The 16883-nt window shown below is 36.9% G+C and overlaps 2 protein-coding genes across 5 annotated transcripts in view; one reads left to right on the top strand and one right to left on the bottom strand.

The window, feature by feature from the left end:
- Positions 1–10777, top strand: part of EIF2AK2 (eukaryotic translation initiation factor 2-alpha kinase 2) — a 19308-nt gene extending 8531 nt beyond the window's left edge. Inside the window, exons 5-15 of the mRNA XM_009331041.1 lie at positions 357–439; positions 1392–1482; positions 1943–1977; positions 2145–2279; positions 2723–2842; positions 4105–4212; positions 5865–6057; positions 8236–8361; positions 8932–9027; positions 10078–10140; positions 10222–10777. Coding sequence (XP_009329316.1) covers positions 357–439; positions 1392–1482; positions 1943–1977; positions 2145–2279; positions 2723–2842; positions 4105–4212; positions 5865–6057; positions 8236–8361; positions 8932–9027; positions 10078–10140; positions 10222–10341 — 1170 coding nt within the window. The 3' untranslated portion in view covers positions 10342–10777. The remainder of the gene's footprint in view (positions 1–356; positions 440–1391; positions 1483–1942; positions 1978–2144; positions 2280–2722; positions 2843–4104; positions 4213–5864; positions 6058–8235; positions 8362–8931; positions 9028–10077; positions 10141–10221) is intronic.
- Positions 10344–16832, bottom strand: GPATCH11 (G patch domain containing 11). 4 transcript variants are annotated; one of them, XM_009331043.1, is made up of 9 exons: positions 16621–16828; positions 16301–16527; positions 15371–15412; positions 15171–15291; positions 14351–14441; positions 13074–13178; positions 12173–12254; positions 11541–11626; positions 10344–10598 (listed from the first exon to the last, which is right to left on the bottom strand). In XM_009331043.1, the coding sequence occupies exons 1-8, from the start codon at positions 16665–16667 to the stop codon at positions 11571–11573; spliced, it is 771 nt and encodes a 256-aa protein (XP_009329318.1). In that variant the 5' UTR covers positions 16668–16828; the 3' UTR covers positions 10344–10598; positions 11541–11570. The 4 variants fall into 4 exon arrangements, with proteins under 4 accessions (XP_009329318.1, XP_009329317.1, XP_009329319.1 ...); XM_009331042.1 differs by having other exon boundaries at positions 10345–10574; positions 16621–16827; XM_009331044.1 differs by lacking the exon at positions 10344–10598 and having other exon boundaries at positions 10716–11626.
- Positions 16833–16883: the final 51 nt, after the last annotated feature.

Here is a 16883-nt window from a genome sequence, read left to right as displayed (position 1 = left end):
CAGTTCCCTCAGCCGCTCCTCATAAGACTTGTTCTCCAGACCCCTCACCAGCTTCATTGCCCTTCTCTGGACACGTTCCAACACCTCAACGTCCTTCTTGTAGTGAGGGGCCCAAAACGGAACACAGTATTCGAGGTGCGGCCTCACCAGTGCCGAGTACAGGGGCACAATCGCTTCCCTGCTCCTGCTGGCCACACTATTTCTGATACAGTTGCATATGGGCGTTGGATGTTCCCTGCAGCTAACAACTTCCATTTAGGACCTTGTCATCTTCCCTCCCCCCTCTTTGAATGGCATCTTTTGCACTAGGGATTTTTTCACGTGGTTTTGTTAACCATTCTTGTTCCTTTTTTCAGCTGGGAAGTGAAAAAACTAACAGGAATTCTACATTTAGTGAACATAGTAATTCCTCTCAAGTGCCAACTCAGTCTGACTTGGAGTAAGTTGCGTTCACTGATAATGTGATAATAAAATGTATTTACTAATTTTAGAGGGTCATGTGGTCTAGTTCTAAATAAAAACTGTCATCGTTTCTTTATTGCAGTATAAAGCCATTTAATTTGAGCTTATGTTTCTTAGACTTCAGAGCAAAATTTGTTGTACTTGTGCAATTTTATTTGAGTCCTTAAGGGTTAGCCTATAATAATTTTAGAGCTTTCTGATATATTTATATTTTGCCGTGAGTAGTTCTTTCAGAAGCATTTTTACTGTGACGTAATCGGAATAACCTACCTCATTCAGTAGCATTATTTCATGCCATTTTTAACACTCGTTTTCCTATTGTGACACATTTGCGAAGTCAATATAATTCAATTTCGGTACTTTCCTGTGCTCCACATTCTGCTTTCTTCTCTGGTTTTTTTTTTTCATTTTTCATTCTCCATAAGTCTTCATTTCCACCAGGGGAAAAATTTGCTTGGCGAAAGAAAATGAGCATGCATAAAGTTTCATTTGTGATTTGGGAACCCTAGGTCAAGCCTTTTGTGTCCAGCAGTTAATTTGACTGTAGTGCCACTACCATTTCTTTTATGTTCTTTGTGCGATTGTAAAGCAAGCTGATACGTACAATGCTAGAGATGGCTGCACTGCCTTGAAATAAGCATCTGTATTTTACCTGTTTAATTAAAGGATATAATAGAATATATATCATATCTAGGTATCTAGATATCATGATATCGTATCATAGAAATGGAGGAGTATATTACAAAATGTTATTGGTTTTTTTGCTTTCCAGCATAAAGTTTTGTAGTTTAAATCAGTCATGAGTGTTAATGCTTTTTCAGGTTTGCTTTTAAAAACTGTGTATTTTTTTATGCTTCTTTTTTTCTTGTGGTAATCATTTTATTTATGATTGCATTATTTTCACCTAAAACTACTCTATTATTTTTCAGTAACAGCAGTATTTGCTTTAAAGACTCAGCTGCAAATTTGGTAGAAAAAATGAAAGACATGGCAGTATGTGAAAAGCCTTCACCTTCTCAGGTATAGTATGAAAATGGTCTTCCTCATAATTACATTTTAGACCCCGAACAGAGCAAGCTTCTTGTCAGAGTGTAGGATCAGTTTGTTCCTTTATCTGCTAATTACTAGAAAACACGTGCATTTTTCCTAAGAATATTCAATACTCTCTTACTGTTAACCATTAGTCATTCACTTCTGTACTGTGGACCCAATTTATGTACTGTTGACCAAATGGGCAGTACTCCCAAGAAAGGGGATCAAACTAAGCTCATATTTTTCTGTGGGAGGAATGATGATGTCATACATAGCAGATGTGAAAAATTTTAAGCTAAGATACGGCTTCATTCTTAGTACTTTGTTTGTATAAGGTATGAACACATTTATAGACAATTCCTAGATACATTCTCAGACACATTTTAAACTAAGCATAGTGAAAATATTCAGGATATCTCAGTTAGGTTTCCTTCTCTTTTTCATGTATGGAAACGCACGAAATTCTGCCCTGAAATCTAAAAGGTACGTGTTTATTTCTAGGTTGCTATCTCCCATAAACTATATTGCAAACCACTTTAGTGTTTCTATACCTAGCAAAGAAATGCCACTATTGGGAGGTACATTTCTTTTCTCTTGTCACGTATTAGAGAAACAGCTCATTATAAGTTTTGCTTTTATCCTTGTTAAAGAAAATTGGCAGCTAATTTTGATAATGCAAGAAACGAGAAAGAGGAAAAAAAAAAGTCAGATTCAGATGAAAGTTTGCCAGATTTGGACACAAAGACCAGTGAGGAGAATGGAAGTCCATACACTGTGAATGAAAGGTAAGAAGGATTTTTTTTTTAATAAGATCTGTAGGGCATTTACAGTATGTAGTGGTCTGGATTTGTTTGTTAATTTATAACAGAATGTGGGAAAATACTGCTGTAAAAATCACTTTCAAAGAAAATTGGTATTTGAGATATTATTTTTTTTCTGGAAATTTCAACTGTAGTATAGCAACTGACATGCAATGATATTTAATACTTACAACCAAAAGTCATTTGTGTGAAGATGTGAGGGTAATCGCCCTACGTGCTTTCAAGAGTCAGTTTCCTTTGTTTTTTTAACCTGCGAGACTATGATTTAGACCTGTATAGGTGTTGAGTGATCCCTGTAGAATGATATTTCAGCAGATGTATTAGATCTCAGGATTGTTTTTATATCTTGTAAATTTAATGTTAAGTATACTTAAGTTATATATATATATATATTTTTTTTTTTTAAGATTTCTTGAGGGTTTTAAAAATATAGAGCCTATTGGTGAAGGTGGTTTTGGGAATGTTTTCAAAGCAACAGGAAAGCTTGATGAGAGAACCTACGCAGTCAAACGAGTTCAATTCAGAAGGTACGTACTGTATATTTACTTCTGTTTTTTATTTTAGGACAACCTTAATCAAGATTTTAGTACTTTGTTTTGTCTCTTTAATAATCCTAGGAGCATTTAAGCAATTTTTCATTATTAATTGTCCATTCTTTCTGGTAAACTGTTTTCTTTAGTTCTAAGTGAAGCTGAAAATGGCATGCAACTTTGTTAATTTTTGCATGCACTGGAATAATTTCAGACGCAGCTGTAAAAAAGTAGATTTGTTAAGTTCTACTTTCCCTGAACACACTAGAGCTCTGGTTATTAATATCGCAAAATGTGTGTGAAGAAAACTTGCCGATTAATACAACATTGAAAGCAGCAGTGTTACTTTTGACAGGTTACATGGAAAATTTACACATCAGTAATGCATAATGACTATAATTAGGGAAAATAGAGAAAAACGAAAGTAATACATTTTGTGGTTTGTAATTGGAAAATGCTTTCTATATGACCCATGTAGTCATTATTCTCACACCGTGTTACTTGTCCTTTATAAATCTCAACAGAGACTGATGATCTTAATTTATTTTAAAAGTAATTTTCTGTAACCAGTACCTAGTGGAGTATTGTATCAGCAGCTGAAAAACTTGAATTTCTTTTAGGTAATCTATTTGAAAAGTTTCGAGTTGTTGGAGATACTTGTCCCTTACATTGTGTAACTGCCCTTCAAATTCTTGTGTTCTTCACAAATATATGTTATTTTCATTTGTATTGCAATCCTGAAACTATACTAAAAAACATTCTACTGATTCTTCAAATAAAGACTGCTGGTCTGCTGATGGGTTTGAACTTACTTCACTAGGCAATGTTACAACAACAAGTGCAGGCCAAATTTAGTAATAGTTCTTCATGAGTATTTACACTGACCTCTGTATATGTAAACAAACTTCACAGAGGTGAAAAGAAAACATGGATGTTTGCTACATTGTGTTTGGCTCCCTAATGTAATTACGCATTGCAACTATCTGCTTTTTTCAGCTTTTTTTGAGTGGGGCTTTCATTTCTAATAGGGTTAAAACATTTTTGCACTTTGAATAACTGAGCAGATGAAAGAAAACCCACAGAATTTTGAACTACAATTTTGAACTTGTGTGAAGGAGAATATTATGTTCTTTTCTAAATTAATGTAAAACTATCTGTATACTGCTACTTGATATCATGTCTTTTATTTAACTTAGTATTAAATTTTTATAGGGAAATGCCATTTGTTTTTGGTTTTGTTTTTTTTCTCCTCCAAATAGAAATGTAAACCGTGAAGTAAAAGCACTTGCAGGACTTGACCACGAAAACATAGTGCGGTATTATTGTAGCTGGAAAGGGTATGACCATGTAACGTATCCAGACTCAAGGTAACTACAAGATAGTAGTTTGCACTCACAAACTTGTTTGCCATAGTGAATTTTGTATTGTAAAAAGAAAGGCTGATGATCGGTTATAAATCATTGTACAAATATAAATGCATACACATACTTAACATACTTACTGTTAGGAAAAAAGGCACAGTACTTTTCAGCAGCAGGTCATATATAATTAAGTATATCTATATCTTCTTTTCCTTGATGAGTAAGATACATCATGTAATTTTATCTTTCTCCTCTCTCTTAATATACAGAACTTGCTGAATCTATAAAGGACTGTAAGAATGCAGAACTCAAAATTTGGGGCTAGAATTAACAACAGAAACTAAAAAATTGTCTGGCGGTTGGCTGCCAAATTCCTGATCGGAAGTTTCCTTTTTTTAATAAGTACTGGTCAGCCAGTAGCTCTCATAGATTTACTTATTTCTCTAAGTTAGCGTTTTAACCATGATGCCTGCAACAGTTTTGATTGTTGAGACCAGAAATACAAAATGAAATGCTCTTTCATTTAGAGGTAGTCTTTCAACACTAAGATTTCTCGGACAGCAGTGGTGAGAGTTTTACTCGCAAGTTAGGTTATTAAGTTTTCAAAGCTTCTGTGGTAAGCTTTTTTCACTAGCTGTAAATTCATACCCTTTAGATAGGTTGCCACACTTACCTAGAGCCATAAAATATTAGTGGAGTCAAAATTATAGTTGGCGTGGTATCTGTCCAGTGTGCTCAGTAAATAAGGAATAAAATGGGGGGAAAAAAGTCTTGTGTCAAAATCCAACCATTAATATGTTGGCATCTCAATATCACTCAGGCATTTTATATTGAACAGTTATTGGGTAAGAGACAGAAAAAAAGTCTTCAAAGCTGAGGTCCCAGCCTGGAATTCCACTTAGTGCCCTGACCTCGAGGCTACAGAGGCCCGAGCCACTTAATGCTTGTTCTTTCAGTACCTCAGGCAGCTTTATTTCAGGGCACCCAGGTCACACAGTGCAAGTAGGAAAAAGTGGTGCCTCCTCCTCTTCACATCGTCCTTCCCCTCACCATCTCCAGCCTCCGCCTATCCTATGGGCTGATGGTGAGGGAACTCTTCAGAGTGAGCTCTCAGAAGGGTTTCTCTAGCTCGCAGACTGATGTCAAAGGTGGTCACCGCACTACCTTCTTGAAGGGACAGAGGTTGAAGGAATGTGATCATGCTGGGTAGGAGGGGAAGGCTAACGCTGCGTTTGTTGAGCAGAACAGAGAATACCTGCCAGGGACTTGCAGCAGCTCCTAGAGGGCAAGATGGGAGCCAAGGACAGTACTATTTCTTCCTGTATAGGACATGCCTCTAGATACAAGGGGAGCAGAATTTGGGCACTCGGAAAACTTCCAGTGTGAACAAGGAAGCAAGCAAAACGTTAGGAATATTCCAGGGGTATGTAGCAACTGAGCAGGGATTCTTTGGTTTGCAGTTCTATGTATTTATATCTAGTACAAATTGGTCTAGGATGTTTTTTAAAATCAGAAACTTGCAGACTTTGTTTTGGGGAACTCCAAAAATAATAATTAACAAAAAGGTTTTTCAAAGAAGAGGAACCTGAGAATCACTGATGGCTTGGGAGGAATTGTATCTTGCCAGTTTCAATATGGTATATAATTTTCTTTTGCAGGCAGAAGTCAGACAAAAAAATTTCCTGTCTTTTCATCCAAATGGAATTATGTGAACAAGGGACTTTGGAAAACTGGATTGAAAAGAATGGACGAGACCAAACGTATGATCAGATGGCACAAAACAAATTTTTACAAATACTGAAAGGAGTGAAATATATTCATTCTAAAGAGTTAATTCATCGAGACCTCAAGGTAAGTAGGATAGGTAATTAAAAAAAAAAAAGATAAAAATAGTACTTATTGGAATTTCAGAAAATGTTAAATTGTTCCAGTCTTTGTTTAGTCTATTATGTACCCTAGTAGTGTGCCTCTTCTGATATTGCTAGTGATTAATTTTTTCCAGCAACTGGCTGGACTTTATCCTAAAATCAGAAGGTAAACTGGAGGATCTCAGAATGCAGTAGTTCAAAAAATCAGTAGTCATCAGTTAACAGGCATTTTCAGTGTATTACGTGTTACTGGGTCACAAGACTGTCTATTGGTTAAAGAAATACCAACTTCACGTGATAAAATAATTAAAAGAAAGAAAGTGAAAAGCTGAGTCTAGGAAGTTTGCTCTTGCCATATTTTAAAGGGATAGTTTATCTATGCTAATACATACTGTGTTTGATAACAACACACTCTAGTTGCTTGTGTCACGTATGCATACAAATATTTGAATGCTACTTTTTTGATAGAATTTCAGTCTCTACAAGTGTACAATCATAAAAAGATTTTATTTCAATATAGAGATTATAAAGGACAAAGTTGCAAGCTTTCAGGGCTTCGTATGACAGCTATAATGTTGCTTACAGAGTTTTAAATCACTCGTTTTGTAAAAAAGTCATTAGTGTGGTGGTGTTCCTAAAAACGGCTGCAGTAGGTCACATTAAATGTTGACCTGGGATACTGTTCTCCCTGTATAGCGGCTAATTCCAAACACCTAGAGAGTATTCGAGCTGAGAGATGACAGAGTGATGCTGTCCTTGACGCATACTCCCTTCCTCTCAAGATTTCCAGTAAACTGAAGTTTATGGACTTCTTGAGCCAGAGATTGAAATCTTTTGCATATTGCATTCACAAATGCATTCACAAGTCTGTAGCTCCAGATCATGTTCACTGCCCACTTGTAGAATCTTGTCTTACGGACAGATACGTTCATATCTTCTAGAGCTTTTCTATCACACTTATTGCTACAATACGGGAACAAACCACAAATATACACTCATTATTTTCCCTAGATGCCTGGGAAAAAGAGGCCTAATAAGTGCCTTCTCTCCTCACCCATTAACTCGTAGCTCTTTCCACTCTATGTGCTTTGTATTTTCTTGCTCCTTCAGTCCTACTTTCTTTTCATCTCAGCTCAATCTCCTACTTTTCCCTATTCCTGCGAATCTGCTGCCCCAGCCCCTTATCCATGGCATCTGGCCGTAACTGGCTTCCAAGTCCTATTGCTAACTTGTCTGTCTGCATTTGAATTTAGGAACTTTTCTCCCCACTTTGATCTGCCATCAGCTTAGATGCTTGGCCATCTGAGATCTGCATGTCCCAGAATCAAAGCTGCAGGACAGGTTCAAGCTGAGATGAATCCCATTTGCACCTGGTATGAGCAGAGTCTTCAGACAGTGTAGCCAGGTGTAGGTACTGTGTGGACATAGTCAAACTTGAACACAAGAACTGCATTGGGCATTCTTGACACAAAGATCTCTTCCTGTTAAATATTAAGTCTCTCCTGGACTTATAGTCCACCAGAGCTTCTCTGAGTAAAAGATAGCATGAGGCTGTTTGGTTTTGTTTTAGTAACATTCAGAAATGTAGTTTCCTTATCTTCTTTGGGAAACTTCATCCAAGCATATACAATTGTATTTTTAGTTGCTTATGACTTTGTTGAATTTAACAATGGGATGTTCAATGGAAACTTAAAAGTAATACTGTGAGTTGCCCCTAGTAAGCCCTAACTCTGCAATTGACTTAGTACAGATAATCCTGCTGTGCCTAAGAGAAACTATGATTTGAGTGGAATTCCACGTGAGCCTAAATGCTTTGCCCGAGCGTATCAAAGCCCAGGGTTAGGACTGAAGACTAAAGGGCACTTCTGGATATGAAATGTTATATGCACAATGTATTTGAAAAACATTAAAGCATGATACAGTTATGACTGAGCTAGTGGAAAAAGAAGTTGCAGTTACTGTGGCATGTACTACTTTAAATTTAGTTTGTGTTTTTAAAAATTGAACTTTTTTCTGTTTCCCACCCCATCAGTTTCTTAATGCTAATTTCTGTGAACAATTACCAAATTTTATGGGGAGCACTTCTGTGGCTGATTACGCTTGACGATAAACCGTGGTCATATGGTGGTTTGTGTTTTTTTTTTTTTTAATATATATATAGCCTCAGAATATATTAATATCACATGAAGATAAAATAAAAATAGGTGACTTTGGTCTTGTGACTTCTGTGGCGTATGGGACTTTGACTGAGAACAGAGGAACAAAATCATATATGGCTCCAGAACAGGTAATTATCCTCCTACATTAGTGTCTCTGTAACTAGATTTGCATTATGAACTCAGCATTGGGTATTCTCAATCCTAATCTCAGTACTAAACCAAGTTGCCTAAATTTCCCTGGTACGACTGTATAGGAGGGTAACTCTATTCTGGAGAAAGCTGTCTGCAAGCATGGCGATTTATTTCGCTGTGCTAACCTACAGGGTCTGACACTGCGTGCTGTAAGGAACGCTCTTGCAAAACCAGGCTGCCAGCCATGGATTTCAATGTGAATTTAGGACCTCTGTTAACGGTGGCATTTGAGTCCTTCTGTATGTTTCATTATTTGTGACAGAGGTATGTTGGCATGCCTTGTCTGTATAGGTCTGTAGAAGTCTTAATTTCAGCGTGTTCAATGGGACATCATAGTCGCTATTTAACAGGTTTGTAGCAGAAAGGGTTAACAATTAATAAGAAGATCAAGCAGGGCCAGTCCTGTAGCATTGGGGTGGAAATTTCTACTGACTTCAAATTTTGCTTTAAGAAGTGCTGTCCAGTTGGATTTGATGCTTATATTGTTCTTGTTCTAATCTTTGTAGTGCGGGGACAGCTATGGAACGGAAGTAGACATTTATGCACTGGGATTAATTTGGTTTGAAATTCTTTCGGCGTTCAGTTGTCATAGGAAAGCTACGGTATGTAATCTTTAAATTAAAAAAAAAGTCTCACTGTCATCGTTTTGCCTTGCTGCTGGTATTGCACGCTGATTGTACGCTAGAAGGAATCTGTATATCTAGAGTACTGTCTCTATTTACATTTTCCCCTTGATTCATTTCTGTAAGGCCCGTAAGTCCTCACACCTCGCTTGAAATGTAATAACTGAAGAAGTATTACTGGTTTTATTTCACTTACGTCCTACTGACATACACATTAAAGCCTGAGCATGCTAAAGAATAACGTCTAGCAAAAAAGATTTCAAGTTTCTGATAAATCTTTGTTTGATCAGAGCATTTGAAGGGACTATTTTTCTAGTTTTAGAAAATAAAAATTATGAATGGGAGAGTTTTGTCTCCGCCACGCTCTCATCTTCACTGCACAGCGGAGCAAGAACAAAGTTTCTATAAGCCAGAACACCTGCAGTTTTCCAAAATGAAAACAAAAGTGATTTGGAATACATAGCTTTAATTGAAAAACATGTTATTTCAAAAAGAAAACCAGTGTTACTTAAGCTTTTTTTGAAAAGGTATCTTTCGTGTGTCTTTTGCTTTTTCTTGGTACTTGGCACATTATTAGGTACTGAACAAGGTAAAAGGGAGGAAGCACACTTGCTTGCCTTGCAAATAGTAGCATCCAAAGTAGGAAATCTAGTTGTCTTGCGTTTTGTTTTTTTTTTTTTTTTTAAAATGTGGTAAGAGGATATAAACCCACTACTTTTAAATTAAGGAAAGAAGGATAATGGTTCTGAAATAGAGAGGATTGCTGAAACAGACACGTCATTATAGAGCGTGAAGCTTTTAAGCTTAGAAAGGGACAACAGTTGATAAAAAGACCTTAAAACCAAAACAAAGTACAACTAAATGCAAAAAACTTTCAAACTGTTTATAGTTACTTTCTTTTTGAAGCCTTACCTTTCTGTAGATTTGTATTTTGCTAATTACTTCAGTAAATTATATGGGTCATAAAGTGAGATGCAAAAATATAATCAATGGAAACATACTGAAACTGTTCTCTTTTATGAATTTCAGATATGGCCTGACGTTAGAGAAGGTAAATTTCCAGAGGACTTCACTACCCAATTTCCAACAAAGGTATGGGTTTTTAATGCATTATTTCAGTTAGTTTATTTACTCATAAAAAATAATTTATTGACATTTAATTTCTTTTTGCAGGCACCCATAATCAAAAAGATGCTTTCAAGAGACTCTTCAGGAAGATACTCTGCATCTCAAATACTTGAGTTGCTTACGTCTGTTGATAAAAACGACTTACTTAAACCTCGTACTCTGTAAATGCCCTTTTAAAAGGCTTTCAGACCATGTTTAAATCCAGAGTTTGATGTCTGTTGAAATTGATAAAGTAAATGTCAGAAGCAACAGCAAGACTTAGGATATGTCTCCTCCTTGGTGCTTTGCCTTCCCGCCACTGAGGAGCTTGTCAGCCAAAACAGTCACATCACCATTCACGCCCATCAGCTGCAGACCAGGACAGCATACTTCTGCAAGGAATCACTTGCGATTTTTACCTGGAAACGCAGGTTGTGGATGTGCTCGGTTAAAAGGAATAATACAAATGAATGCGTAGTATTTTTTATATTCCTATGGTAATTATTGCTGATCTGCTGCAAGTATTTGTTGCTAAATAAGAATCTGATTTTACATCCTCTTGTAAGGCCTGAAGTTGTTTTTTTCTCCTTATCATGAATCACAAATACACAGAGCATTTCACTATTCTGGACTAATTAGTATTTCTTTGCAGTGGTCAAGGTCTGGGAGAAACGATATCCTGACACAGACAAAACACCACTAGTTCCACTTCCTCTTCCCTTTCACCCATAAAACTAATCTTATAATATGAAAATTGATACGTCACAAACTTTGGCTGAATACCCTTTACAGTTCTTGGACAGAGCACCCATAATACCATTACCTCCTTACTGATAAGTAATATTGAGCTTGTCCCAGTAGTTTTTGGTACTTTTTTTTGGTAGTCTTTGTATACTTCAGCAGTACCTTTCTATTAATGACTGTTTACACTAGCAACTGCTGTTCCCTAAAAATAAAAGGTCTATTAAAGTGTATTTTTTTATATAAAAACAAAAAACCAACAACATGATCCGGTACTATTTAGTTATGCAAAATATGCACCTTTACGTACAACAGAATATTGGTTCATTATACAACAGAGTAACTAGCCAATATTTATTCCCTTACTCAAACCTGAATTTTATTACCAGCTGATCTTGTTCAGTTGGGCAGGGCATAACCGAAGACTGTGGAAGGCTTAACCTGCTTCTCAATTATGGTAGTTCAATTATAAATGCAAAGTTTTAATTCCTATTAAATTGTGCATCAAGCAGAAAATCTCCAAGATGCTTCAGAAATGTGAGTTTAACCTGTCAACATAACTATTCTTCTGCATACTTTGGTGTGAATTCTTCACTCTGGCACAGCTCCGAACCTTCTAAAAAGATATTATGAACTATACATACTTATCTAGGACTCCTTCCTTTAGAAAAGCTTTAGTCATGATCTGCAGCACTGTCTCCAGGGCAGTTTGACGATAAATCTTCATAGTCTACAGGATAAGCAGAGAAAAAGTGAGCAATTCCAGCTCAGAGGAGGGAAAAAAAAAAGTTGCTAGAATTATTTGAAGAATCCATGTAAAACAGATTAAAAAGCACTCAAGAAGGTTTGCAAGTTACTAATTCCACGCTTTGTTTTAAAACAGTGAACACAAATTTTACCCTCTTTGGTGCAGTGAAACTGGATAGTGTTCTAACTGTTTCAGAAACACCTGCAAGCTTTCACAGCTTTTTATGGTACTAGTTTTAATACTTGAATATTTGTTTTCTCAAAACAAAATTAATATGAATACCAATTCAAATAAGTGCCAGTATGGTTGGTAGTTGGGTTGGGGGTTTTTTTTGGTGCATGTAGACACCTAAAAATTGGCTTATAATCGAAACATACGAAGCTTTGTGCAAAAATGAGCAGCCTGGAAGGAAAGTTTGCTATGTAGATTTAAAAGACTGCAGTAAGAGAAACAGAAAGGATATATTGTACTATTTGAGTCTAGCTGCATAAGCAAAGTAAAACACTTACAAAACAGGTTTACCCTTACCTTCATAGGTTGTTCCACACCAAATGCAGTAGAAGTGTTCTTCTCTCAAATAGGCAGTCAGGATGTGTAGCTTTTCTGATACCTAGAGATATGTACAGGTATGCAATGATCTGGGGCTCACGTGACATAAAACAGTTTGAGCTACTAGCTTTGCTAAAATAGATTGTTTAACCTTTTGCTATGGAAAAGCTACACAATACTGTAGCTCAGTAAGGCATGAAGTTTCCCAAATTTGTAGCATACAGCACAGGAGTTCACGATCTCTGAAAAGTTAGTGGCTGTTGTTTGCTCATCCTTCTTTCCAGCTAAGAAACCTGCACTGAAGAGAGAGCTAAAAATATTATCTAGCTACCTTAATTCAAGTATATGATATTTTTGGTGGAATTTTTCACACCTAATCTCTGCAAATCCAACACATAAGACTAACAACAGCTGTGTAATCTAGTTCTCAAAAAATGTGAATTTTCAGTATCCATCTTCAGCTAATCTGTGAAGCATTTTCAGAAACTACTTAGTGATTCTAAAATTCAGCCTAAGATATGAGATGGAGCATCCAAAATTAAAACTCAAAAGCAAGTAACTTTGATCAAATATGTGATCTTGCGTATCTTGGCTAAGACACAAAAATGTTTAGAATTTAATTTCTAGGCTACTTTTTCCAAAGATCGGCTTCAAAACAGATGAGCAATAAATCAGTGGTTTAATGTTTTATATTTTATCATGCAACTGCTATAAAAATTGCTGCTCTAATATTGCAAAGAGGCCATTCACTACAGCTTGGAAAATGACATGTGTACATATATCCTTTATACATGTATGTATGTATGTATACATACATCCTTTTTAAAGGAATATTAAATCTAATTCTGAATCGAGCCATTAATTTAGTTGCAGAGCTTACATTTAAGTCTGAGCTTGTGCATTCATCTTCCTTGTCTTCCTCATCCTTTTTGTCTTCCTCTTCAGGTTCTAGCCAATACCAAGTCTCCTTGGGAACATCAATATCCTTAAATAATGAAGGTTTTAAATGAAAATTACCTGCCTTTGTAGGTTGTCTTGTAAGATGCTGGATAAAACCAATTTCTAGTAGGTGAGACAGGTTATAAAACTTTCCTGTATAGTATAACCAAGAATTACTAAAGCTGTAGTGGGAAACTAAGTACAGCAGTCCACAAGAAGGACTATTCACTTTTTTTAAAACAAGTAAATGCATGCTAATATTAAGTTCTATTCCATCCATGTTCAGTATGTGTATGGTTACACAGCAACATAATCTCACACCAAGGCTGTGAACAGATACCCTTTTTTATCAGTTGAACACATGCTGCCCCAAGTTATTTTATCAAGAGATCACACACTGCTTCCTAATCCACCTCAGGTAAAGTTAAAGGAAAAAGAGTCAAAAAAGATGATCTAAGCTAATTCAGCCGATTTCATTTGAAGCAGACTAAGGAGTATCAAACAATCTCAGCAGAACTTGCGAGGCAATATTAACCTCTAACAGGTTAATAGAGAAAAGAAAAATACTTGAAATTTTCAAGTGGCAAAAATTTGTAGTAGTTCAGTGCTATTACCCGTGTTATTCCTTGCAGCTGGAAGGTACTTTGTTTTGGGTTTGTTTTTTGTTTAAATGCTTCTTTGGTGAATCTGCTGATTCCCTCAATGATGATCCCCATCCTTGGAGATACTCAAGAGCTGTCTGGACATGGTCCTGGACAACCAGCTTTAGGTGACCCTGCTTGAGCAAGAGGGTTGGACAAGATGACCTCCAGAGTCCCTTCCAACGTCAACCATTCTGTGATGATGTTGCTCCCTCACTGGAGGCAAACAGCCCTGTCATTTAGGATGGCCTGACTTTGGCTACTGAAAGATATGCGAACAGCTCAAAAGTAACCACAAGAATGCAGGAGCAAGAACAGGTGAGCTCTGATGACACAAATTAACATGGGTCCCCACATAAGTTACCATGAGGTTGGTGTACACCTTCAAATATCTTAATGGTGCAAACATACACTTTGAAATACTTTAAAAGGACTGAAGCGTTGCCAAACATCAAGACTTCAGGCTAGTTATCGCACAATTTTAGAGAACTTCTAGGAATTGAATCACTACTTTCTTTGTAGCCTGTGTCTCTAACCTATAAGCCTTCCTTCCAACCCCCAAAAATATAGGTCTCACTTTTTGCGTATCTAATTGCTGGCAGGCCCTCTGGCTTTTTCGGAGGTCCCCTTCCATCTTACGTTCTTCTTGTTTGTTTTTGAATCTTACTCTGTTAAGAAAAAGTAGATAGCTAAAATAAACAGGCAGACAAACAGTGAGATGCATTACAGTCGATAGCTTTTCTAAAATAGAAAATCTAAGATTATAGCCCTACTAATTCTCTCAGACCAGGACAACATTGAAGTTAAGAAGTCCTTCTGACATTGTTTCTGTGGGAGCACACATTTATTTCCTGGGAAGTATACCTTCAAGACAGTGCTTTTTTGATCACACTACACTGAACTTTGTTTCTTCACCAGGTTTTCATAAGACATGAAAAAAGTGGTTCGCTAAATATCTGCAAAAGATACAGCCTTCCCTAGGCTTTTCTTCTCCACATATAAAAAGCGAATCAGGAGCAAATAAAACCTAAACAAGTTTACCCTGATTTTTTAAAACCATTGTAGCAATATTGCTCAGGATTATCTGTGGATTTTATATTAAAAAAGACGACACGGTTTTCTGATTTAAAAAGTTGCAAATTACTTGAGAAAACTTACTATGTATATTGTTTGCATTATTAACATTTACAAAAATAAATGATACAGCACACACTTTTAGCATTACAGCATTCATCTGCTTTTGCTTTAGAACTGAGAAACAATTACTCTGTATTTCAACTCTTACCTCTCATTGAAAACATTCAAAAATAGTAACACATTAAAAGAATAACCAAACTTAAAGCATAAGAAGAATCATAGTTTAGACACTGCTTGGAATACCAGTTACATCGTTTTACCTGAACTGATCTGCAGCTTGTTCATTTGCTTGTTCTTTCATATGGAGTTTTTGTCTATAGTTTTCCAGTTTTTCTTCAGCTTTTCGCTTTTTTAATTCCTCGTGACCAAGCCCACTTCGGCCTATGTAAGTTCAAAACATGAACGTAAGCAGTTGAGAAGCTGTGATACCCAACTAAATAAATTAGGAAGTATCACAAACCTGTTTTTATGTTCAGAGGAATAGGTTCAACAATGCCTTCTCCTGCGAGGGAAAAAAAGGTCCATTTAAGAAATCAGGTCTTTATCAAACTATGATTTGCGCAGTATATTCAAGTAGGCAAGCTGCTTTTGCCATTAAATATGTACATTTTCTTGTGATTTTGTTGCTTAGAAGTTGAAAAATCCCAAGTCAATGTACATTTAGTGCATTACAAATGACCCAGCTGAACTGGAACTCCCTCTCTTTTTTGGCTTGCCTGCTGGATTGCTATATACTTTTTTCAGGACACTACCCAACTGAAAGAAAATGGCGTTGACTCGACAGGTATAACATACCTGTGATGAAGACTGCTTTGTTACAGCCTTCTGTAGCATTTTTCATTCTAGAATCTCACAACTTGACAAAGATGAAGAATAAAAAGAATCTGTCTGGGCCAGTTCATTTGACGATTGTCTGCTAGAGACATGCTGAACTGGCACAGCAGTTATTGATACTTTTCTTTTACTGATTTTACTTCATCTATTAAGGCTTCCTAAGGGTAGGCCAGCGTGCACCATTTCTTCTTCAGAATCCAACTATAAATTCAAAGAGAGGGCTGACTTTTTTTGGAACACTGTTAGCTTTGCAAGACCATCAAACCATCCATAATGCAATACCTGTAGGCATGCACATATGGAAGCGCACTTACTGAACAGCAAGTACTGCTGCTTCCCCTGCATCTCTCAGTTGTCCATACCATTTTTATTTCAGTTTTTAGAGATTTGCTCTCATCCTTTTGTTCTGCCACAACACATTCACAGCTCAGTAACACTAGGCCTCTCAGAGAGGCATTTATTGACCCTGCCTACAAACGAAGTGGCAGCTACAGTCTGTAAAATATAAACGAGCACCTGAATATAGGCACACGCTTCCAGACAGTGACAAGCTTACCACTTTTGCCAAGGGCCTGGCCGCTCTTGTAGCCCATCTTCTGGAGCAAAGCAAAGCCTTTGTTCTCATGGCCCAATGCACTTTTCAATACCAAGTCACGTCTCTCTTTTTCTTCTTCTTTTAGACTCTTTTGTCTGTTCTTCTCGTTGGCTTCTTTTTGCTTTTCTTCTTTCTGAATAGCTTCCTTCATCCGCCTCACCATGGGCAAGCCTGGCCTTACATCCTGTCTGAGTTAGTAATTCCAGCAAATATTAGCACTTTTTTTTTTTTTAACATGTTTACAATCACTTAAGAGGGAAAAAAAAGAGCCACCTACTTACTTAATAAATAAATCAGACATGTAGTCTTCCTCTTCATCTTCCTCCATGTTTAGCACGCATGCCCTGTTCCCACCCCTTTCCTACAAACACCGTCAATACGCTTTATCACGCGTTTTGTATCTCTGCAGGCTACCTGAAACGCACAACCCGCAAGAAAAACTTGCCGCTCAGGTCTGCCGCGCTCGGTACGCGGCCGCAGGCTGAAGTGGTACGGTGCTGACGGACGCGAACCCGGCGGACCCCGGACCGGCCGCCCCCTCCCT

This window comes from Pygoscelis adeliae, unplaced genomic scaffold (genome assembly GCF_000699105.1).
Source record: "Pygoscelis adeliae isolate BGI_AS28 unplaced genomic scaffold, ASM69910v1 Scaffold218, whole genome shotgun sequence".
Classification (NCBI taxonomy): Eukaryota; Metazoa; Chordata; class Aves; order Sphenisciformes; family Spheniscidae; genus Pygoscelis; species Pygoscelis adeliae.
Note: the sequence above shows the minus strand (reverse complement) of the source record. Positions and strands in the feature narration are given on the sequence as shown.